The 26,503-nt window shown below is 42.1% G+C and overlaps 1 protein-coding gene across 2 annotated transcripts in view; it reads right to left on the bottom strand.

Moving 5' to 3' along the window:
- The window catches only part of AP2B1 (adaptor related protein complex 2 subunit beta 1), a 168,772-nt gene that overhangs the window by 131,855 nt on the left and 10,414 nt on the right, over window positions 1–26,503 (bottom strand). For both annotated transcript variants that reach the window (XM_068268655.1, XM_068268656.1), the window contains exons 2-5: window positions 23,629–23,692; window positions 18,053–18,158; window positions 12,646–12,781; window positions 3,797–4,042 (exon numbers count right to left, since the gene is read on the bottom strand). In XM_068268655.1, the coding sequence (XP_068124756.1) occupies window positions 3,797–4,042; window positions 12,646–12,781; window positions 18,053–18,158; window positions 23,629–23,665 (525 nt within the window). In that variant the 5' untranslated portion in view covers window positions 23,666–23,692. The remainder of the gene's footprint in view (window positions 1–3,796; window positions 4,043–12,645; window positions 12,782–18,052; window positions 18,159–23,628; window positions 23,693–26,503) is intronic.

The raw sequence follows: 26,503 nt of genomic DNA, 5'->3' as shown, positions 1-26,503 counted from the left end.
TGAAATGGGGGTGTCATCTGGCTACCTATACTGAAAGGAAAGTCATCTGGCTACCTATATTAAAGGGGGGGGGGGGGGGAGAGAGTCATTTGGCTGCCTATACTGAAAGGGGGGGGGATCTGTTACCTATTCTAGGCAGTGTCATCTGGCTACCTATACAGAAGGGAGGGGCCATCGATCGATACTTGGGCGAAATGTGGCCACCTGTATTGATGGGGTAAGGTAATCTGGCTACTTATACTGAAGGGGGGAGGAAGAGTGTATATATATATGGTTTTTAAGACAGGAGGGGGGGGGGGGGGGGCAGGCATCTGGGTTGGTTGAGATTCTGTTGGTCAGAGGGTGGCTGGTGTCAGTGGGCCTTGAGCGGTAACAGGTTAAATCTGGCCCTGCATACAACAGTGCAGACACATGTGCAGTTAAAGCTGTCCTGAAAGAGGCCATAAATCTTTTTTTATTCTGGGCTCTGCAACTTCATCTCCAGTGTCACTATTTGTAGAAGTGTTTGATCTTTCACTACAGATCTGAAAGAGGATGGGGTTAAAGTGGAATATAACCCTGCATTTCATCTTTGCTCTAAAACATTATTTACAGCATATTATATGCAACCAGAAATTTTTTTTTAGTAGACCAGCATTCGAAGGGTTACACACAGAGCTTGAAAGTTCAGTGCAGTGAAATGCAGAGGCATCCGAACTTTAGATAATGTTATCTTGTGTTTACTTAAATGTATCAAGTGAGGAATGTGACACATTCTGTGAGGGCCCGTTTCCACTTGTGCGGTGCGAATTAGTCGCGGAAAATGCAAAACGAATTTGCACGCATATGCGAATTTTACAGCGAATTCATGGGCGTTTTCGCATATGTTAGTAAGTATGCGAATTTAACCATGTCAGTGCCTGTGTGCTTTTACATTGATTTTATGCGAAAACGCCCACGAATTCGCAGTAAAATTCACGGTAAAATTTGCACACAAACATGCATGCGAATTTCCTATTAAATACATTGTATGCGAATCGCATAGCAGTATGCGAATTCTGCGTGGTCTACCGTGCAGATTTTTTCTGCACAGAAAAATGCTCAGAAATCCTGACAACCATCCACTTGTATTGTATATGAAAACGCATGCAGATTCGCTCTAGTGGAAACGGGTCCTGACTGTGGAGAAGCTGCTGGAGACAGAGAGACACTGAAAGCATGTCTGCCTGCAAAACAGCAATGGATAAAACTAGTTATTAATAAAATGCAAAGTCAGCTCACAAAGCAAAACAACTGCACTTTTGGGAACCTGTAACTTCTAAATGAATAATAATACTTATGCACAAATGCAAATATGATAACCGTATGGCAAATAAAAAGTAGGTAAACATGTTTTTTTGAATATTATGTCAGGCTTTAAACCGCTTTAAAAGTTTGGGTCTAAAAACCTATGCTATTATGGCTCGTATTTTTTTGTAAAAAAAAAAAAAAAAAAAAAAAAAAAAAAAAAGGAAGAAAGCCTAGTCTAAACAAGACACAAGAATTACCATTATAACCATTAAAAAAAATATTCCAACAGCATATTTGCATGTGGCAATAAGTAAATACATTTTTTTTTTCTGAACACTAAGTCTGATTTCTCAGGGTTCTCCAGGACTGAGCATACACCAACTTCATTTACAAAAATACATTTTAATATTTAGCCTTGAAAGAACGGAAACATTTTTAAAATAATGCTATACACAATTCAGATTTCACTGACAAATCAGTCAAGGTTGGATACATAATGTATTTCATTTAAATTTTCATATTAAGTCACTTACAGCATAAGGAATACATATTTAAAAAGCAAACTTGGTACATACCAAGGTAAGGGAAACGCGTACGTACAAAAAGGGCGCCCGGACAAAAAGGGCGCGGGGTGTAAACTCTAAATAATAATTAATCATTAATAGGGTTTATAAAAATAGTGTGCTATATTTCGTTTACAAATAATGTTTAACAAAATTATAAATCATTAAATAATGTTTATGAAATTGGAAATTGTGAAAACGTTAATCTTCCCTGTTTCTAAAGTTAAACTTATAATTACGTTTATTAAAAAAACAATAATATATGTTTAATTGTTATAATTCTATATTATTATGAATAACCTTCATTTACGGTTTGTTCTTATAATAAAATCTGAAAATATTCTTTATAACGATGATATAAATATAACTACGTTCGTAATAAGTGTTGTAAAACATTAGTAATTATTACTAAAATTTTACTAAAACTATACCTAAGCCTACTCTTACACAGAACCCTCCCTGTACCTATCCCTAACCCCTAGACCCCTCTGTTGGTGCCTAAACCTAAGACCCCCCTGTTGGTGCCTAAACCTAAGACCCCCCTGTTGGTGCCTAAACCTAAGACCCCCCTGTTGGTGCCTAAACCTAAGACCCCCCTGGTGGTGCCTAAACCTAAGACCCCCCTGGTGGTGCCTAAACCTAAGACCCCCCTGATGGTGCCTAAACCGAAGACCCCCCTGGTGGTGCCTAAACCGAAGACCCCCCTGTTGGTGCCTAAACCTAAGACCCCCCTGTTGGTGCCTAAACCTAAGACCCCCCTGTTGGTGCCTAAACCTAAGACCCCCCCTGGTGGTGCCTAAACCTAAGACCCCCCTGTTGGTGCCTAAACCTAAGACCCCCCTGTTGGTGCCTAAACCTAAGACCCCCCCTGGTGGTGCCTAAACCTAAGACCCCCCTGGTGGTGCATAAACCTAAGACCCCCCCTTTATTATGTGGATAATAATGTTTTACTAATTGTGGATGCAAAAAATATTTTGCAATTTACGTTACGTACTGATCGCTTTATTTTGTGAATAATAATGTTATACAAACAGTAAGGGATAAAACTTTAAATAATGTTTTAATTAGTTAAATAAGATTAATATGTTTAGTATTTTTATAAACGTTATTCGGCACGGGTGCATTTTATAAACGTAAATCACCACAAGCACACTTATAAATCATTAAAAATCTCCTGGTGCCGTTTGTAAACGTTATTTATGTCCTGCGCCCTTTTTTCCTGCTCGGCGCCCATTAAACGTTATTTATTATGAGAGTGAATGGCGGCGCCCTTTTTGTCCACTAGCGGCCTGCGCCCTTTTTTCCCGCTTCCAAGGGAAACACCTACTACTTGCTCTCCCTACTATTCAAAAGGCTTAAAGATCCCCAGATTGGTAACTAACTCCATATTCCTGCCATTAAAATGTCTAGGGCAAGTGAGTACTTCTTACTGAGGCTCTAACACATCTGCTTAAAGTGGATCTTAGCTCAGAGCTTCCTCTCTGCTCTAAAATAATGACAGTATAAAAACAATCAGGGGAAAAAAAATATTTTTGGTGTCTGTTATGATGCACAGAAATCCTCCCAAAAACCCTGAAAATTTACTGGATGAACTTCCAGGAAGCAAAGGAAGGGTTAAAGCATCTGTCTTTCTTGTACAGTTAATGCCAAGGGCTGCAAGTCATACCTACTGATTACACACTCAACTGTATCTAAATAAACAAACACAGCTCAGTGCAGCTGATTTCTATGTGGAATGAACAGTTTTCAGTCTGTTCTTTGCAAGAGCTCAGGTCCACTTTTTACAGGTTGGTAAAGGACTTGATTGAGTCTCTGACTATAGCTTTGAGAACCAAACATTCCCCCCATAAACACAAACGTTAACAGCCGGATTAAAGCAGATTCTAGCAGAGGCCACATGTTAAGTGGTTTGATGCAAGAAAAATTAGCTTGCATGCACCTATGATATAAGCTTTTAGGCTTACCATTGGGTTGGAGTCTGCTATGAGATCACGCAGGGAATCCAGAAAGCCCTGATCCTCTACCATTTGTGCATTGATGTCATGAAGTTTGGCAACACACACTGCAGCTGTTTTGCGCACATATGGGTCCTCATCTTTCAGGCACTTTCTCAAAGGCTCACAGAGGTACTCTGTGATTTTATCCACACGAATGCATCCCATTGTGCGCACAGCCAAGGCCCGGATCAAAGGATTGGGGTCCTCACAATCCTAAATAAGAGAAATAAAGTAATAAAATAAAAATTATATCAATGACATAATCTTTGTAAAGGGTGAGAAATGGAAAAAAGAAGACCAAGTACTATTTGAAAGAGCAACCTTTTAAAGCTTTTATCAAAATACATGATATTATTTTTAGGGTACAAACCAAGTATAAATCCAGTTTGCTTGTTTTTTTCCTTGAGGGGGAAGAAGAAAAAAGAAAAAAAACTTGAGATACTCATCTATGAAGAGGAAAGGATACGGAACATTATTATTATTTATATAGCGCCACCATCTTCCGCAGTGCTGTACAGAGTATACGGTCTTGTCACTAACTGTCCCTCAGAGGAGCTCACAATCTAATCCCTTCTTTAGTCCTATGTCCATCTATGTCTCATGTAGCGCATGTATCGTAGTCTAGGGCCAATTTTTATCAATCTCTACAAACATTAATGTAGTGGGGTCACCATCATAACCCACATGCTGCTGTCCCCAAACCCCATGTTAATGTTGTAGATGCGTTCTACCATATGTTTTTTTCCAGGGGCATGTAGAGAGCCCCATTTACGACAGAACACACCCAATACACAAGAGGTCAACCATATAAGTCTTCCCAGTCCTCTCTTCGTGCCCTTGGTCCACCGCTGTACCCTTTTGAAATTCCGTGCCTTCGGCACTCCACGGAAGCACTTACTTAGCTGAGTACTTTGGAAGACGGGCATATCCATACAAGTAAGCTTGCTCATGCACAGTACAGATCAACTCATCTTCAGAAGTACTCGTGTACACAAGTACTTCCATTGGCTGCACGAGAACGGCTGAATATGTATTCAACCTGCAGGCCCAATAATTTAAAATCGGGGGACAGTGCTGAAACGGGGACACAGAGAGAGGTCCGGGAAGGCTCGATCCATGCCCTTTTTATAGGCCAGTATTCAAGCTTTGGTTTTTTTCTCCGTGCTTCACATTTCCTTTAAAGAGAACCTGAACTGAAAATAAAAAGTAAAAATAACCATACACAGGTCATACTTACCTCCTGTGTAGTCTACTATTTAACCTCTTTCTCCTCTCCTGCATCCCATTTGTCTACTGTGATCAATGAATTTCTCTGTCCTCCATTTTAAAAATGGCCATTACCCCATAACCGCTTCCTAGTCAGCATACTGTTAAACTGTCATATCAAGCACTTGAGCCATAGGGAAACATGGATATTACCTTGCACATTTAGTTGTAACTGACAGCTGCTGATATATAACTGACAGCAACTGGTATGTTTCAGTTCTAACAAAATATTGTCAGAATCAGAAGGGATCACTGTAAGAAGAAAATGGTGAGCTTCTGAGAGGAACTGGCGGCGAGGTTAGTATGTAATATTCATTTGCAGCTATGTCATGTGTTTATTTCAAATAATTTTCGTCGCTTCAGGTTCTCTTTAAGTTCTCCTAATGTATTACATCCTCTACATGTTGGGACCATTTTATCAATCTCTACAAACATTAATATACTGGGGTCACCATCATAATCCCCCATGCTGCTGTCCCCATTTTATTGTTGTAGAGGTGTTCCACATTGGGCTCTATTCATAAAACATTTGCAGTAAAAAAAAAATCTTGGAGGGAAAACACTGCATCGGTATTTTACACCTTTGTGTGCCAATTCATATAAATGTTTACACTTGCGATAAAAGGTCGGGGAATTCCCGCACTAAACTGGGTGTTGGCTGAGTTGATACATTTTCTCTGTGCAGAGACAGAGCACTATAAAGGAGGCAGCCCCAGCATCCCTTTACATGTGCATTCTTTTTAAAAATGCCTCTGTTTGCCCTGAATCTTCTCTAAATCTGTATATTAGTCTTTCTAAACAGGCACGGCTTAGAAGAAGTTCCAGAAATGTTACACATGCAGGCTTTCTGATGTGAAATTTATCTGAAAACAGGTACCCAAGGGGTTAAAAAACACAGCCTTGGTATTCTGGGATGCCTTGACTGCTCTGCTCTCACTGCAGCTGCTGCCTTGGAGGTCTTTCTCATTCACTTAGCTGTTATCTTGGCTGCTACCACTGGCTTACCCAGCCGGTGTTCTTCGACAGAATTCCGCCTGCTCTAATCTTTATGAATTAACCTTCAGTGACATGTGTTGTGATAATCTCCGCACAAGGCGGTAATTTCCCGCACTGCTCAGGAATTGTATCTTTTCATGCGGGAACAGCTTTTATGAATTAACACTGCTAAATGGTCGGGAAAGTCCGCTGTTTTGAGCATTACCGCATGCGGGAATGCTTTATGAATAGAGGCCAATATGTTTTTTTTCCAGGGGCATATAGAGAGCCTCAGGTACTACAGTCCACACCCAATACACAAGAGGTCAACCATACAACTAGCTGGAAATCTCATAAACCAATTACATTTAAAAGTATGTCCGGTTATGTGACATGTACGTATTGGATGTGGGCCCCACACTGTTTTTACAACCACTGCATGGTTTACAGAGAGGAAAAAAAACAATCATTCTACCAAACAGTATTCACATGTCTATGGGGGAATAAAACAGGTTGGGGCAAATTGGTTCCTTAAATGGAGTCCCCTCCAGTAAATAAAGTTGCTTAAAAAGGAAAAAGATATGGCAACTTAAATATACCTCTTCTTACAGCTGTCCTTTAATGGCTAAATTAATTTTTGTCTCCCACAAGCGAAAACTCTTTTGGGTTCCTATACACTTCCAATTCTCACTGAATATTGGTATGCCATTTCTAAATCACTGTATTGCGATTCCTCTGCAGTACAACAATCTGCATCCCATGTGCAGTGCAGATGTTTGCTACTGATCTCCATGTTTCAAGGAGACCAGGTTCTAGGAAATCAGTCTTTTTTTATTTTGCATTCCTCTAGGGGAGATCTCAAGTTCAATGTATGCCCTTAAAGGAAGAGTCTAACCCCCTGTATTGATTCATAGATGCATGCCTCTTCTAACTCCCTGAAGAGTCCAATCATTTTATTTAATCTGGATGGATCTTCACTAATTAGATTATTTGCACTAATGCAAGGTGCATCCAAAGGGTAAAGCCTCGTACACACGCCTAACAGGCATGTGCACGGCACCTGACGCCCCAACTGCAAGCGATCTGCCAGACCAATCTACTCACACCCAGTGAGGCCAATCCCCCCCCCCGCGCGCTGATTTGCGTTGCTCCCCCGCCTGCTGTCACACATGGGCCACTTGTCATCCCTCTGTCTTCCTCTATATAGCAACACGGCACGTCATCAGCTACACAGCTGACACACGTGTGTGCAGCCTGACCCAGTGATGTCACCCAAGGTAATCAGTTCCTAATCCCTGACGGGCAACATCAGTTGGGCATGTGTTCGAGCCCTTAGCATTAATCTTGTCACAGATATCAGATGTTTGTTTCTTAAGGTTTAATTGTAGTTTATCCCAATATCTGGGGGTATCCAATGGCATCAAATGATCAGGGAATATCCTTTGTCACAGCATACAATAATGGAGCCAAGAGTATTAAAACGGTCTACTTTGCACTTCGTACACATTATCCAATCAACCAGTTCTGAAAGAAATACTCCCAAAATAACCTGCGGTCATCTACAGGACAGCACAGTCAATCAAAACGTTAATAGGGCTAAGTAATATTGGATTAAGTCATATACTGAGATATAGTTGGCAATTTAAGATGCGGAGTCAAGAGGTATAGTCTCTGTCTGTTTTTGGTACACAAGGGTAAATCCATTAAAATGGTTTCTGGATTAGAATTATCTATAAAAAGTTTCATCCACTGTATCTGTCGTATGTCTGTTACAGGGCAATTGTCCTAAATTCTATCTAAGCCGTACAACCTTAGAATTCCGGAAACATTTTCCAGAACATAAATGGAACTGAATGGATCAGTGAAACACAATGTACCCAAACCCCTCAGGGCTAATCACGGTTCAAGGACTGACAACTTGTCTTTTATGGGCCTTCAGGTGATCCCCAGACACCTTCAAATTGGAGTGAGATATAAAAAGATGTAAAAACCTGTGTGTGAGAGAAACGTACAGGTGTTTAGGCTGAACAGTTTATCCTTATATGGCCTTAATGAGGGTTTAGAAGCCAGTGCATATCTAGGAAGGAGCTGTTCCAAAAGACTGACTCATCTGCCTTTGGTTGTTTTGAATTATTGAATTTTTTTTGCTCTTCTATAGTTATTTTTTGCTTTTCTTATATATTTACATGTTTTTTATTTTTTTTTCTCCTTGTTTGTTCTTTGTGTATATTTTTTTGCCCTTGTGAATAAACGTTATACACCATAGGAGCGCTCCACCCCTTGTCCTTACACTAAAGGTAGTAAATGATAAGCAATTTTAATTCCATAAGATACTACTAAGATCCAAAGAGTTTGGATCCTACTCAATGGGGTTGATGCACAAAGTAGTGGTAATATTTGTGCTGACTAGCATTACTATGGTAACACACATTACCATAGCATAACTCATTGTACACTGCTGGCGGATAGCAACAGTAATATTACCACTGCATAATGCATCAACACTAATGACCTCAGAATGACATCATAGTCTGCCAAAACAAAATATGTGTACAGTTGATTGAATAAGAAAACATGCAGATAGAGCAACCCATGGTACATCACCACTTTATAAAGGATAGATTCCTAGTGTGGTATTACAAGTGTAAGCCATACCTTACCTGCATATGCATGAGTAGGGGGCAGCCTAAACAGGAAAAACACCAGGTCAAAAGAGCCTCACGCAGTGATACTGTGGCATAGGCAAATGCCACTGTCTACGATACTTACGTCAAACGACAATGCTCTAGGTGTGTTCATTCACATCTAGTGCATTCCTGGCCTGAACACGATGTGTGCATCCCTATGTAGTGATGGATGTGTAAATTCCTTATTCACTTATACATGACAGTGAGCCAAAGAAAGAGGCGCCATAAGTGCCAGCTAAGTGTCACTAGGTGCATCCCAGCAGGGGACTGCACACTTAACAGGGTTACTGGTGTGTTACCTCTGGGCTGGCATCAAACATGGAGGCGGCTCCAGAGGAGTGACCTATATGTAGTATGGATCAAACAGGAACACAATAGGAATAAAGGTGTGGGCACTGAATGGATTGGATGATGTCAACCTAAGAGCACTTGACAGGTATGGCTAAAGTAACAAAAGCCATGCCAGGCATTAAAGGGGCACTATGGCGAAAATGATGCTGCTCCATTATATCCACCATCAGTTATTTAATATATACAGCATACATTTCACCATAGAGCTTGTGTTAAAAAAAAAATAGCTCCTAACACCAATTTTTTGTTTCTACTCCGTTGATCTGCGTCAGTAAATCAGCTGTTCCCGACGCGACTGGCTAGCTGTTCCCTGCTAACTGCTTGCAGCCTTTTAGTCTCTCTCTCTGCCTCAGCTGATTTATAATGCTGCTCACACACTCCAGAGCCATGCTGTTGTTACTCACATGTAACCATAATGTAACTAAATAAACAGGCTGCTAATTCATTACTTTTCAATTACATTATAGTTACATGTTAGAAACAACAGCATGGCTCTGGAGTGTGTGATCAGCGTTATAACTGCTTCCAGGGGCAGACCTTGTATGATGCAGGCTGAACCAGATGGTTCAGGCGGCATTTTCCAAGGGGCGTAGCCGGGCAAGAATAGGAAGTGCACCCGCCCCGCCTCTCCAGGTTGCTCTCCTCCCCCCGCTTGGCCGCAGCTCGTTAACTTGCTCTGCCTCGGAAGGCCCCCTCCTCCACAGAGTCCGGATCTCTCTTGTTGCACTGCCCGGTGCGGTAGCAACGCATGTTACAGACCACAGACAGTAAAGAGACAGGAGAGCAGTGCCCCTAGTAACTGCGCATATACAGGAAGTAAACCGTGATGTCACTTCCTGTACATGCACCGCTAACTAGGGCCACCGCTCTCCTGTCTCTTCACTGCGGGTCACCGTTGTTCTAAGGCCTGAAGTATGCTGCTGTGCCAGGCCAGACATACAATGCAGAAATGTTGTGCATTGCTTAGTACAGTACTACAAATTTTACAATTAAATAGTTTTGAAACTGGAAGGCTGACAGACTCCTAAACCGACACTGAGGACAGTTTATTGATGATTTATGATTGCAATAACCTTTCATTTGCAGATGGTAGGCCTATAGCCACAAAATCTGTTTTTACCAAAGCAATCATACCGGATTGTTTTGGCAGTACTCTTCCTTCAGCCAGTGATGGCCCATGCGCATTCAACTTAGGCAAGACCGATGTCTTGTCCTATGGTAAGAGGAGGGGTGAAGAAAGAGCTGTCCTCCCACAGCATCCATGTACCAAGCAATTGGCTGCAAAATCCTCTACGCAGCACTAGTATAGTATAAAATCATATAATTAATTCAAACTACATGTATGGTAACATCCTCTATAAAGGGTAACACATTTGTATGTTTTCCTCTATCAACTACTCTTAACAGATAAAATGGGTGGGTTACAAAAACTGACTACCAGATGGGGAGGCTGTCATAAAATTAGAGAGATATCCAAATTGGAAACCCGATGGATTTATGAACTGAAAACACTTGCGCCCTGGGGTTTGCATGTGGAGCTGGATATAAATTGTTTCATTTCTAATGACTGAGATCAGTGTGAATACCAACATGCAATAGAGTACATTTTTAGAGATTGAGAAATACCTTTTATTGATTTTATCGCTTTTTATCGTTTCATTTTATTTTTATTTTATTTTTGTTTGGCGTCGTATGATAATGTAAAAGTGACATGGGAAGTATTATTTTGACTACGGTAAAGGCTGGCACCGTGGGAAGAATTGCACAATGTAGTAGTATTGTATTGGCTGTAGTAGAGTCTGACATCATGGAAAGAACTGCATTGTGTATCTGTTTGTATGCTCCTGGGTGTATTGGAAGCCGGTGCGCATATGCGGATCAGACGGAGTGTTTATTATTATGAGCTTGCTATTTGACTTATGTAGTGGAGGTAGATAGGTTCATGTTATAATGTGAGATGAAGTACACTTCATGAGCTGCTGGATCGAAAGAAAATATTCATTAAAAATTGGGTTTAATACATAATGTAAGGTTTTATTCATATAACCTGTTAGTGAAGTGGGGACCCTTTTAGGCAAGTTCCTAGGTGGGGACATGCGGAAGTATGGTAGAATTATTTAGAAAACCGGCCACTAAGGTGATGTGATGGCTGGGGCCCGTAGTCCGCAAAGGAGGAAAAAAAAACGCATGCCCTCTCAGAGTGGTCAGGCAGTTATGGGTAATGTAGTAGAGAAGAGGTAAACTGGGTGATTGTGGGCATTGTAGTTTTAGATGGCGACCAACCAATAGGAGCTGCTGTTGCTTCATGCGGAGAGTAGCGGCGAATGAACTGTACTGAGGCAGATGTATCATGTGACCATTAAGGCGGACTTAAGAGCGTCTCCTAGCTCCACTAGGCCATGCCCCTGATGAGTCGAATGACGAAACTAGTAGGGCGGAGCCTACGGAGCGAGCGAGACGCCGACACACGAGGAGGACATTTTATATGCGCATGAATTTTTGAACTTTGTGAGTGCACTCTTAATAATTTTTATAATAAATATATGGATTTACACTATGTTGGGCCCTGTTTGAGTTATAGGGAAAAGGTCTACATTACAAAACGCCACTGGCTGGATTAACAAAAGCGCATATTAGCTGGTCTGTGCTGGGTCAGTGGTCATATACGGTTAGAGTCTTTATTGTAATTTGGTGAAGGCACACCGGGTGCTGCATAACCTCAGGGAACCACTGGTGTCTAAGACCTTAGCTGGTGCAGGGAAAGTGAAGTTTCCAAACAGTATCACACTATGCTTGTGCATTTGATTTGCATGTGTCGAGCATGAAAGATCGTGGGAGGAAGCCAGCAGGAGTGGATCGATTGTACTGACTAGTGTCACAAGTGTATATGCCGATCGTGACTGGTTGGCCGTTTTATCTGGTGAGCGTATACAGTTTCCCTTCAAAAGTTTAATGTGAAGATATTTTATGAAGGCTCAATGAAGGAACTGTTATGGAATGTTCTAAGATTCTGTAGAAAGAATTAACTTAAGAGACTATCTTTTTACATTTTTTTTATTTATTGTGGACATCAGTTCTGCTGCTGTGGACTATTTTTTAATGTAATACAAGTTAGCTTTATGAACTGCTGTTGTTGAGCGCTATACCCCCTTCCTATATACAAGGGGTGAAGAAATAGCTGTCCTCCCACAGCATCCATGTACCAAGCAATTGGCTGCAAAATCCTCTACGCAGCACTAGTATAGTATAAAATGATATAATTAATTCAAACTACATGTATAGTAGCATGCTCTATAAAGGGTAACACATTTGTATGTTTTCCTCTATCAACTACTCTTAAAAGATACAATGATTTCAAGAAGTTGCAGGGGTCCTGGCTAGTCAGGACAATAGTCTAAGCACAATAATGACAGCCAACAGGACAACACAAAAACCTTACACAAGGGTTGTATAAACATTATAAAATGTATTTGCCCGCAATGGCATAAAAATCAGGTTTGTTTTTTTGTTTTTTTTTATTTCAGAGCAGGTGCTTACCTTGACAAAACTGTTAACAGCCATTATGGCCATATCAGGCTGGCTCTTGGCATAGTTCATCAGATAAAGATAGACAAGTTTCTTTAGTTCCAGGTTATCCGTCTGCATACAGTTCACTACATCAGGGAAAAGGGAGCTGGAATAGAAGGAAGAGCAAACAAGTGGGAATAACTGTTCCAAGCCAGACTTCAGTTGCAACATGTTTATTCCACTAACATTTTTAGAATATACCCTTTACAATTACACCATAAGTAGATCCAACTTTTGGACAGTTAGTGACAAGAGATATATATATATATATATATATATACACACTGTACAGCGCTGCGTAATATGTCGGCGCTATACAAATACTAAATAATAATAATAATAATAACCTATGAAAATTCTCCATACTCAAGAGGCAGAAGCATGAAGAAAAGAAGATACTACCTTTAAAATGGCCAGATTCTGTGCCTATGAGAATGTTTTAAAGTGGCTTTTGAACCCACATTATTGTAATACACTTATTCTTCAGTTACAACTGCATTAGCATATGTTATTTTCCAGCACACCAAAAGAGGTGGTGCTGGTTGCTAAACAAGTTAGTGTCATCATGTCTGATGAGGCTCTCTGTAATACACATAAGGAAACATTGCTTTGGATCCGTTTTACTATTCTACGCTAAAAAGTCAAATAGTAGTGAATTGGTAATCTTCTTTCTCCTTTCCCTTGACTCTTGGATAGTCAGGTATAATACAATTATTCCTTTATACAAACTTGCTCATCACACAAGAAGTCATCCTGCTAAATTTGACAAGATTTGGAATGTCTGGGTTGAATCCACGGTTACGGTTTTCCTTAACCTAGATATGAATGTCAAAATAGCTGATATTTTCTGAATGATATATAAAAATGTTCTGGAACTATTATGACAATCTCTGTTATGCTGTGCCTGATATCATACTTTTGAGATAAGAAAGAGGGACATTTAAGCCACACCCCTGTCACTCCCATAATCATGCCCCCGGTACACCCCCTAGTCATGCATACCATAAAGATTTCATAAGAAAAATACATTATATTGTTTTGTAATTCAGACCACGCTGGTCTTTTCTATCCTGGTTCATTTTCCTTCATATTAACATTTGAAAATAAAAATATATATATTTAAAAGGATAGGAATAAAGTTTAGTGTCAAATGCATTTGATAAAATACATAGGATAAAATACATATATTTACATACAGTAGATCTGTACATCAGTACTGAAAAAGAGACACATGAGGGAGAAAGAGTGACAAAGGGATTTGATTCTCAAAAAAGGGATTGTCCCTCCAAAAAAGGGACAGTTGGGTATTGCTGATATTGATGCCAGTTGTATGACAATCTCTGTTATTATGCTGTGCCTAATATTGATGCCAGGTCTATGTTACTGGGAACTCTTGCTGAATGAGCATTATTCATGTGCTGTATATTCTGTGATCATCGTCTGTAACCTCTTCAGTTGTTTCCACTTGTTTCTTGTTGTATAATAACTGTGCATGTTGCACACAAAAAAAAAATAATTCGATAAAAAGTCTCTTAAAAAAAATAAACAAAAATAAACAAAAGAATTTACCCCTTTCACACCTGCACCAATTTACTGAAGAAAAGGTTACATAGGAGCAGTGAGAAATTATTTCATATTGCAGACAGGGAAGCGGTACATGTAGATTTACCAAACATCCTGAGGAAGGTCTGTAAAGTGTTAAATACTTAAAGGAGCACTAAGCCGAAATATTGTACAATTTAAAATAACAAAAATAAGAAGTACATTTTTTTCCAGAGTAAAATGAGCCATAAATAACTTTTCTCCTATGTTGCTGTCACTTACAGTAGGTAGTAGAAGCGACAGGTTTTGGACTAGTCCATCTCTTCATAGGGGATTCTCAGGGATTTATTTATTTTCAAAAGCACTTAGTGAATGGCAGTTGCTCTGTCCAACTGCCAAAAAACTGTGTAGCGAACAGGGAAGCATCATTGTTTAAATCCTTTTTAGGAAATATCTTTATAAATAAAAGCCTTGTTGAGAATCCACGATGGTGCTGGCCATATACAGTTATCCCTTACAGCAAGCAGGGACACCGCTCTCACCTCCCTCCATATACAGTACGATGGTGCTGGCCATATACAGTTGTCCCATACAGCAAACAGGGAGACCGCTCTCACCTCCCTCCACATACAATGGTGCTGGCCATATGCAGTTATCCCATACAGCAAGCAGGGAGACCGCTCTCACCTCCCTCCACATACAATTGTGCTGGCCACATACAGTTATCCCATACAGCAAGCAGAGAGACTGCTCTCACCTCCCTCCACATACAATTGTGCTGGCCACATACAGTTATCCCATACAGCAAGCAGGGAGACCGCTCTCACCTCCCTCCACATACAATTGTACTGGCCACATACAGTTATCCCATACAGCAAGCAGAGAGACCGCTCTCACCTCCCTCCACATACAATTGTGCTGGCCACATACAGTTATCCCATACAGCAAGCAGGGAGACTGCTCTCACCTCCCTCCACATACAATTGTGCTGGCCACATACAGTTATCCCATACAGCAAGCAGGGAGACCGCTCTCACCTCCCTCCACATACAATTGTGCTGGCCACATACAGTTATCCCATACAGCAAGCAGAGAGACTGCTCTCACCTCCCTCCACATACAATTGTGCTGGCCACATACAGTTATCTCATACAGCAAGCAGAGAGACCGCTCTCACCTCCCTCCACATACAATTGTGCTGGCCACATACAGTTATCCCATACAGCAAGCAGAGAGACCGCTCTCACCTCCCTCCACATACAATTGTACTGGCCACATACAGTTATCCCATACAGCAAGCAGAGAGACCGCTCTCACCTCCCTCCACATACAATGGTGCTGGCCACATACAGTTGTGCTCAAAATTATTCAACTTGAGAAATTGAGTGTTTTGGCCACGGGGCCCCCCCTCCCCCTTAAGTCAGGCTCCTGACCACTCTAGTCGGGGACCACATACGACGAGTCCTGGACCCAGCCCTGAGACTCCGGTCAGGCCAGCGGCGGAGAGGATGCCGTGCTGGGAGCTATCTCCAGCTCCCTGCTAACTTCCACTTACTAGCTAGTATGAAGTCAAGCCTCCTTGATATAGACTACCAACTATGATAGCATATGAGTCAAGAGGAGTCGTGGCTTTAGCTGACTGAACAATCACTCTCATCGCTGCACTCCCATGTGACTAATGGGGGAGTGACCCAGCCACACTGGGAGTGAGCAGACGGATGTAGAGCAATAATGTCATGAGGATCTGTGAATTGGTGCAACAATAGTAGCTTTTTATTTTGCAAACAATACAAAATTTTACAGGGCCTTTTCATGTATACTTGATTTCAAACAGCACAATGAAACGCATACATTTGAAATCGTCGCCTGTAGACTTAGGCGCAGGATACAGCTGTTATATGGCTGATCCTGCTTCTGCACAAGTCCGGGCCGTGTTAATTACTATTCCCCTCCAGGCCGCCATGTACAGGATCTTCTCAAAAAATTAGCATACTGTGATAAAGTTCATTATTTTCTTTAATGTACTGATAAACATTAGACTTTCATATATTTTAGATTCAAATACACACAACTGAAGTAGTTAAAGCCTTTTATTGTTTTAATATTGATGATTTTGGCATACAGCTCATGAAAACCCAAATTTCCTATCTCAAAAAATTTGCATATTTCATCCGACCAATAAAAGAAAAGTGTTTTTAAAACAAAAAAAAAGTCAACCTTCAAATAATTATGTTCAGTTATGCACTCAATACTTGGTCGGGAATCCTTTTGCAGAAATGACTGCTTCAATGCGGCGTGGCATGGAGGCAATCAGCCTGTGGCACTGCTCAGGTGTTATGGAGGCCCAAGATGCTTCGATAGCGGCCTTAAGCTCATCCAGAGTGTTGGGTCTTGCGTCTCTCAACTTTCTCTTCACAATATCCCACAGATTCTCTATGGGGTTCAGGTCAGGAGAGTTGGCAGGCCAATTGAGCACAGTAATACCATGGTCAGTAAACCATTTACCAGTGGTTTTGGCACTGTGAGCAGGTGCCAAGTCGTGCTGAAAAATGAAATCATTTCCATAAAGATTTTCAGCAGATGGAAGCATGAAGTGCTCCAAATTATCCTGATAGCTAGCTGCATTCACCCTGCCCTTGATAAAACACAGTGGACCAACACCAGCAGCTGACATGGCACCCAGACCATCACTGACTGTGGGTACTTGACACTGGACTTCAGGCATTTTGGCATTTCCCTCTCCCCATTCTTCCTCCAGACTCTGGCACCTTGATTTCCGAATGACATGTAAAAGTTGCTTTCATCCGAAAAAAGTACTTTGGACCACTGAGCAACAGTCCAGTGCTGCTTCTCTGTAGCCCAGGTCAGGCGCTTCTGCCGCTGTTTCTGGTTCAAAAGTGGGTTCATGCTTCCATCTGCTGAAGATCTTTATGGAGATAAAGATTTCATTTTTCAGCACGACCTGGCACCTGCTCACAGTGCCAAAACCACTGGTAAATGGTTTACTGACCATGGTATTACTGTGCTCAATTGGCCTGCCAACTCTCCTGACCTGAACCCCATAGAGAATCTGTGGGATATTGTGAAGAGAAAGTTGAGAGACGCAAGACCCAACACTCTGGATGAGCTTAAGGCCGCTATCGAAGCATCCTGGGCCTCCATAACACCTGAGCAGTGCCACAGGCTGATTGCCTCCATGCCACGCCGCATTGAAGCAGTCATTTCTGCAAAAGGATTCCCGACCAAGTATTGAGTGCATAACTGAACATAATTATTTGAAGGCTGACTTTTTTTTGTTTTAAAAGCACTTTTCTTTTATTGGTCGGATGAAATATGCTAATTTTTTGAGATAGGAATTTTGGGTTTTCATGAGCTGTATGGCAAAATCATCAATATTAAAACAAAAGGCTTGAACTACTTCAGTTGTGTGTATTTGAATCTAAAATATATGAAAGTCTAATGTTTATCAGTACATTACAGAAAATAATGAACTTTATCACAGTATGCTAATTTTTTGAGAAGATCCTGTATAGTGGGGAATGATAGAATAGGCTTCCAGCTATTGCTGGAGGCCGAATTATTGTGTTTTAAAAGCAACTTCAGCTCCGTCTTCTGACGGCACCGACGTTACTCACTGAGCGCCGCTATAGACTGATTCCCATTATAGTCTATGGCGGTGCTGGCTGCGCCCAAATCTAGCAGCGCTGAAAAGCACTGCTCCACATTGAAACCTATGCCCATGTTGGAGCATTTGGAACAAACATGTTTTATCAAAAGACTAAAATAATGAAGGCCTTGTGATGTAAATATGTTGGGAAAGAACACTTGCAAATACCTCACGTCCTTTCCCACAGTCATGGCAGCAATGACCTTTTTCACAGCTTCTTTGCGCTTCTCCTTCTTCTCATTGTTCAATTCGGCCTTTAGTTCAAAAATTTCTCCTAGAATCAAAACATAACAGTTGGAAAATCTGAGTGAGCAGGTCCATCTGTGCATGTGCTGCCAAACTTTAAATCCATATGTGTGAAAGTAAGTAAAACTGCTGAGAGGAAGAGGCATGGACTAAAGCAACTTAAAAGTTTTACTTTTACATTTATTAACCATTTTGGGACTTAAAGGGACACTGTAGGGGGGTTGGAGGAAAATTAGTTGAAGTTACCCGGGGCTTCTAATGGTCCCCCACAGACATCCTGTTCCCGCGCAGCCACTCCCCAATGCTCCGGCCCAACCTCTGGTTTACTTCTGGAATGTCAGACTTTAAAGTCTAAAAACCACTGCGCCTGCGTTGCCGTGTCCTCACTCCCGCTGATGGCACCAGGAGCTTACTGAGCAGGCCCAGTATGCTCTGTGCCTGTGCCGTGCACTCCTGGTGACATCAGGGGAAGAGAGGACATGGCAACGCAGGCGCAGTGGTTTTCAGACGTTAAAGTCTGAAATTCCAGAAGTGAACCGGAGGTGGGGCCGGAGCATCGGTGAGTGGCTGCACGGGCGCAGGATGCCTGCGGGGGACCATTAGAAGCCCCGGGTAACTTCAACTCATTTTCCCCCAACCCCCGTACAGTATCCCTTTAAGGACCAGCGCCTTTTTTTCACATATAGATAATCGATATGATTGGTTCTCAGTGATCACAGGGTCCGGAGACAATGAAATTGGCTTCAACAGTCGCACAGAATTCAGCTGTCATTAGATAAATTTAACAACAGCGACAGGAGCATGCTCGTGTCAGGAGGCTGAAATCTGAAAATACTAAAATTACCCAGGGATTTAAAATCTCTGTTGTCAGTGCCTGTTAAAAACATTGTGGAAGGGAATGTGGGGTAGGCCCTAGTGAGACATAAGGTAACTAGAGGACCCTGTAAAAAAACAGGTACATCCAGATATTTGCCAACTCCTAGGCAAATAGGAAAAAGTAGGGAGATTTTAACACCCCCGCTTGTAAATGGTTACAATGGCCTCGATTCATAAAAGTGCTGTCGGTAAGGTAAATTCGAGCGGGGAAACACCGCTGTCGGTATTTCAGCCTTCTGGGTGGTCATTCATATAAATGTTGCTAGTTGTTATAGGAGTGCGGAGATATTCCGCTGTAGGCTGTCGGTAGGCATGCGGAAACAGGAGAAGCAGGCCGAGTCCCTCTGTGCGGTGTTCTCTCTGCTGCTGCTTGGGAGGTCTGTCCCATTCACTGCAATGTATTCCGCACGCTTCTCGCCACATCAGAGGTAGCGGTAATCCCTGTCTGCATACCGCTTCCTCTAATCTTTATGAATTGACATTTGTTACTTTTGTTAAGATAATCACCGCGCAAGGCGGTGATTTATCACTCTGCTCGCGAATGTCGGCTTTTCATGCGGAAAAAGCCTTTATGAATACAGATTTTGCTATGTGGTCGGTAAAGTGACATGAATCGAGGCAAATGTCCTCACTGAGCTCCTTTGTCTTAGCCATGACTGTCCACAAACCAACTGCAGAGAGCTGCTGTTTTTCAGCTTTTCACCTGTTGAATTGATTAAAACAGCTGTTCCCAATTAATCAGGGTAATTAGGATGCTTTAGTACAGCTTGGACTATTTTGTAATGGTATAGAATTTTGGATATTACCATAGACTGGACAGTTTGCGAAGGGTATGAATAATGTTGGACTGGACACTTTTTGCTCAATAAAATGTAAATAAAAGCTGAGAACTGTTACACCCCCCCCCCCCCCCACACACACACACACACACACACACACACACACACACACACACACACACACAACAATGCCTCTTTTGCATTGACTTATTTTTTGGGAGACACCTATGTCATTTCCCATCAAAAAATTACTTGCTGGTTGAACAAAAGTAACCTTAAAGCGAAACTGTAGATACATTTTAAACACACTGTTTCACTTACCTGGGGCTTCTGCAAGCTCCCAGCAGCTGTCCTGTCCCGCGCCAGTCCTCCACGAGTCTCTGTTCTTTCGGTTTTGCTGCCGTGCCACTGCGCCTGCGCGGCTCTGGCCATGCGTATCCTTTCTTCGCATTCCAGTCTGCAATAGCGCTATTGCAGCAGAGAACGCGTAAAAAAAATACGCGTGGCAGGGCTGCGCTGGCTTTTAGTGTGTGTGTGGTGTGTGGTGTGTGTGTGTCTGTAGCAGTCGACAGGGTTATGCTAACAGCAAAACTTGTCAATCAAAAATTCCACAACTAAGCTGTGCTCAGTCCACACAAGCATCCAGTAATAACAATAGTATCCAAAGGAAACTGCACATATGGTGATGGGACAACACTCCACCACCATTAGTCTATTAAGCCATAAAATGAACGGAGTGCTCTCTCTCTAAGAAAATGACTCACTGGATTAGACATCTTGTGCACGCCTATGAACAGCAGTTCTGGTGCTTTACGGCAGTCTCCCTGCTTTACTATCTACTGAGTGTTAAGGACAGCACTTCAAAGGCAAAAATCCCTCCTTTATTTTTACCTCTTTTAAAAACTGATCAATCATTGCTTACTGGTGTGGTCACATGGTAAATCACATCACTCCTTGGCTCCGCCTAACGCATTTCATTGCTGAGCAACTCAGAGAAAGAGCATATCAGGTAAAGAGAGTTACTGTCATGTCTTGGTGGAATATGTTCGTGGAGTGTTGTTTATTTTGGATACCATTGTTCTTACTGGATGTTTGTATGGATTAAGTGCAGTTCAGTTGTGGAATTAATTACCGTATCTTCATATGTTTACCTGTTCTGTTCTGATCTGCAAGTTCTTCTATTAGCTTTATAGGAGTTAGCAGGCTGCTGGTCGCCATACCTGTAAACCAACGCTAAAATGACCAACTCCTTTTGGTGCGTAATTGTTTTTCCTTTTAAAGGAAACTCCCAGACAGAAATTCAATATTTGAACTTGTTGCCAGCAATTTCTTTTGGACCAGATGGAAGTGATTTATTGAAAGTGGATTTGAACTATTCAAACCAGAGTCATTATTGTTAAAGCATTTACTATAAAAAGTACAATTGTTTTGTGAAGTGTAACTTTTGTACCTTACATAACTACATGTCCAAACAAGGCATTAATAAAGATACATTTATATGAAGACAAATGCATATAAAACATACCTGAAGCTATATAAAAGCTAAAATATAGATACCCTCTGTCCCTGAAAATAAGACCTACCCTGAAAATAAGCCCTAGCTAGAATTTTAACCCATTCAGGTTCCGTCGTTTTCACGTGAGAAATGTTCACCTCCCATTCATTAGCCTATAACTTTATCACTACTTATCACAATGCACTGATCTATATCTTGTTTTTTCCGCCACCAATTAGGCTTTCTTTGGGGGGTACATTTTGCTAAGAGCCACTTTACTGTAAATGCATTTTAACAGGAAGAATAAGAAAAAATGGAAAAATACATTATTTCTCAGTTTTCAGCCATTATAGTTTTAAAATAATACATGCCTCCATAATTAAAACTCACGTATTGTATTTGCCCATATGTCCCGGTTGTTACACCGTTAAAATTATGTCCCTATCACAATGTATGGCGACAATATTTTATTTGGAAATAAAGGTGCATTTTTTCCATTTTGCATCTATCACTATTTACAAGTTTAAAATAAAAAAAAATAGAAATATTTCATCTTTACATTGATATTTAAAAAGTTTAGACCCTTAGGTAAATATTTACATTTTTTTTTTTTATTGTAATGGTTTTTTTTTTTTTATAGTAAACATTTTATTTGGGTAGTTTTGGGAGGGTGGGATGTAAACAATAGATTTATAATGTAAATGTGTGTTAATTTTTTTAATTTTTTTTTTCAGGTGTAGTATTACTTTTTGGCCACAAGATGGCGGCCATAAGTTTGTTTACATGACGTCACTCTAAAGGTGGCCATACACTGGTCGATGTGCCATTAGATCGACCAGCTGACAGATCCCTATCTGATCGAATCTGATCAGATAGGGATCGTATGGCTGCCTTTACTGCAAACAGATTGTGAATCGATTTCAGCCTGAAACCGATCACAATCTGTTCAGCTGCTCCTGCCGCCTGTCCCCCCCCGTATACATTACCTGAGGCTGGCTCCCGGGCATCTTCTCCGCACTGCACTGCACCGCACCGCTGTTCTTGCTCCATCCCGGCGCTTCCTGTGTTACTCCGTGACCAGGAAGTTCAAATAGAGCGCCCTCTATTTCAACTTCCTGGTCACCGGAGTGACACAGGAAGTATAAGCGTACACTGGGACATGCGGAAATGCGGTGCAGCGAGGAGAAGAGGACCCCGGAGCCAGCTTCAGGTAATGTATACATGCTCGGATCGGGCCCGAATCGTACGCCGCAAGCGACGCGCTCCTACCGCCGGGCGATCGAGGGTAATTTCCCGCACGGCGCGATCGACGGTCCGATCCGATTTCGGGAGGGAATCGGATCGGCGGGTGCGTTTAGCGCAAGCGATTGGCAGCAGATCCGATCCCAGGATCGGATCTGCTGTCGAAACGGCCGTGAATCGAGCCAGTGTATGGCCTGCTTAAGCGTAGCACGCGCTTAGAGTGACGCATCGGGAAGGAGACAGCCAGAAAAAGCACAGCTTCCGAGAGAAGCTGTCGCTTTTTCAGCGGGGGAGAGGAATCAGTGATCGGGCACCATAGCCCGATACATTGATTCCTTGGCTACCGAATCCGCGGCCGGGAGTGCGCGTGCACGGTTCCTGGACGTAGAAACTACGTCCAGGAACCAAAATAGGTTAAGCTTGCTTGAAAAATAAGCCCTACCCTGAAAGTAAGCCCTAGCGGAAGTAAACGAGGAGGAAGAGGCGGCCAGCTAGCGGGGACACAGCGGTGCAGTGCTAATAGAGCACCAGTCCGGTCATCCCAGCACACAGCAAGGTTATCAGCTGTGTGCAGGGATGACAGGGCAGGTGTCTGATCAGCGCAGTAGCATACCTTCAGATCCAGGAACAGCACAGTACAAAGGAACAGGAAATGTTCTGCTGAGAGACACTTCCTGCTAGACATATAGGACATCTCCTGAAAATAAGCGCTGGCGCATCTTTTAGAGCAAAAAGTAATATGACATTTTCTTATTTTCGGGGGAAACACGGTATTTACCCAAAGAGTAAGAATCCTCTGGATAGACCATAGGCTTCCCCAGTCCTGCTTGAGCCCCCTGTTTCAGCGCTTGGTCTCTCTGAACATATTAAACAAGAGGTTTCCGAACAGGGCAGTTTCTAGGCTAAATGGCACCCAGGGTGAGGGTGTACAAATTGCACCCCCTTCCCCTCACCCCTGTGGACTCACGAACACTTACTCTTTAGCGACAGTCACCTTTGTACCACCCAGAGGCTTCCCACTACTTAGGTAAGTATCTAACGTTTAACTTTTTTTACTCACAGGTTTGCTTTAAGGTGAAAAAGACAGCAAAGTAATAATACTATACCTTTCTTGTTTGTGGTAAAATACTTTGAATCAGTCATGGCTGCGTTTTCTTTTTCTTTGAGGACCTAAAGAAAAAAATAAACCAAAACAGGGTAAATAAACGACTGTATTATGCAAACTTGTAAGCAGCGGAATCAATGTTATGATCATTTTGTGTTAATGCACACTTATAAACTTAATGCAAGCACTTGGAGGCAGCTGCAAATATTATTTAGGGTACAGACATTCAATTTTGATTGTCCAGTTTCACCACTTCCATTTACTGTAGTATGAGGTCCAATAGATTTAGAGTACTGTGAATAGATTGTGTATTTTAAGGACAACTGAAGTGAGAGGGAAGGCTGCCATATTTAGCAGTTGCAAGATGCAATCAATAGTACTATAACATTGAGAAACCTGACATGTTGGCAGTTTAACATTAACTGTAACCCTAACATAACAGCTTTTACATAAAAAAGGTACAGAAACCAGATACTGATTATAACCAATGCTAAACGAAGGTGTCAGGAATCATATAGCAGTATGCGAAGAGTGTTTCCACTCATACAAAATTGTAAGGAACCGGTGGTGTACCCCTTTGGCTTGGTAAGGAGCTTTGTGAGGCCCTGTTTCCACTATCGCGAATCCGCATGCGTCTTGCGTATGCGGATTCGCATAGACAATATAAGTGAATGGGCCTGTTTCCACGTATGCATCTGCGGGAGCGTTTTATTGTGCGGAGAAAATCTGCACGGAACACCCTGCAGAATTTGCCTGTGTGTGGAATGCAGGCGAATCGCACACAATTTGTTTAATAGGGAAATTGCATGCGTTTTCCCCATGCGTTTTTTGCCACGAATTCGCATAGGTACCAATGTAAATTCACACAGGCAGTGACATGGTTACAATCGCATATACCCTCACCTAAAAAACGCATGCGGAATTGCATCCGCATGCGATTTCATCAGCGGTGGAATCCAGGCGATTCCGCACCGCAATAGTGGAAACGAGCCCTGATACAGGGGGATTGCATTAACTGATTAAATCCAGTCTTGTTCAGAGGAGACTAGGAGCTGAATCCAGAATTTATTGTACAACGTCTGTGCAATGTTTAGGAACACAAGGAGAAACAACCTAGCGGTAATGGTTTCAGGGAAAATAGAAGATATAACTTAGGTCTGCTGAGACAGGGAAACCCATACAAAAACATAGGAAGGAACCATAGCCTGCAGTGGATTTTTGAAATACTGTACTTCAGTAGAAGGAAGCCTAATATAACACTGCATCATTCACGAATATTTGCAGTTTACAAACTACACTTTGCATTTTAAACTATGAAAATTAGCAGAATTAGCAGAGCTATTGACCTTTTGTACTTTCCTGCAGTAAAATCTTATCTGAAGTTGTCTTTCACTGTTTCTTTGATGTATTAGTGCTTCAGAAAATAGCACTGCTCTCTGACTAAATTAGTCGGAGAGCTCAGAGAAGCTCTTTTGCATAGATAACAAGTGACATTTCTTAACTCTTCCTGCACTGGAGACAATATGAGACTCATATTTGCTACTAATGTTCTATTTCTTACCCGTACTACACATCATAAGTTTATTTTCACTTCAGATTTAAAGAGAACCCGAGGCGGGGTTCTGTGAATAAAATCCGCATACAGAGGCTGGGTCTGTCTATAGAGCCCAGCCTCTGTTGCTATATAGATCGTCCCTAAGCCCCCCCCCCTGCGCTCTGTAATCACCCCATAAAACACAGTTGCGCTGCTGACACGCAGCTTGTCAGGGCACGCTGTGTTTACCTCTGCTCTGTCAGTCTCGCTGCTCCCTGCCTCCTGCATCGATCCGGTCCCCGCCCACGTCCCTTCCCTCGACGCTGTTTGGAGGGAAGGGACGCGGGTGGGATCGGAGCGATGCAGGAAGCGGGGAGTGGCGAGACTGACAGAGGAGAGGTAAACGCGGCTGTGAGTTATGGGGTGATTACAGAGCGCGGGGGGGGGGGGGGCTTAGGAGCGTTCTATATAGCAACAGAGGCTGGGCTCTATATACAGACCCAGCCTCTGTATGGGGATTTAATTCCCAGAACCCCACCTCGGGTTCTCTTTAAAGGGCACAGGAAATAGCTGTTAGTAGAACATGGGTAAATTTTCCGATATATTCCACTATTACTTAATTCATATAGTGAAATATCAGTAATATTTGATGATATTTGACTATGACTTAACCTCTTCCTACTCCCACACAGAAACAGCTGATTCTCTGCCTATAATACTTTCAGCAATAGACCCTGAAGAAGCATGCAGCAGACCAAGTGTTTCTGACATGGTCATAGATGACAAGATTAGCTGCATGGTTGTTTTGGTGTGATTCGGACACTACTGCTGCCAAATAAACCACCAGGGCTGCCAGGCAACTGGTATTGTTAACCCTCCTGGCGGTTTGTCAAAATCCGCCAGGGGGCAGCAAATACGTTTTTTTTTTTAAATTTTTTTTTTCCTTCATGTAGCAAGACGAGGTCTCGCTACATGATAGCCGCTCAGCGGCATCCCCCCAGCCCTTCCGATCGCCGCCGGCGATCGGAGATCAAGAGATCCCGTTCAAAGAACGGGATCTCCTGGAGGGCGTCCCCCGTCGGATGACGTGCAAAACCCGGTAAATTACATATCTATCACCACTTGTGTGAAGATCTTAGCGAATTTGTGAAAACATTCTAAAATACCAAGGGCTTGATTTACCAAGCCTTGCTAATGCATAGTTAGCCCTTCTGGCAGTTTATTAAAATCCGCCAGGGGGCAGCAAAGCCGTTTTAAAAATTTTTTTTTCCCATGTAGCGAGACAAGGTCTCGCTACACGATAGCCGCTGCTCAGCGGCATCCCCCCAGCCCCTCCGATCGC

Source organism: Hyperolius riggenbachi, chromosome 2 (assembly GCF_040937935.1).
Source record: "Hyperolius riggenbachi isolate aHypRig1 chromosome 2, aHypRig1.pri, whole genome shotgun sequence".
Lineage (NCBI taxonomy): Eukaryota > Metazoa > Chordata > Amphibia > Anura > Hyperoliidae > Hyperolius > Hyperolius riggenbachi.
This window is presented reverse-complemented; position numbering and strand designations above follow the sequence as displayed.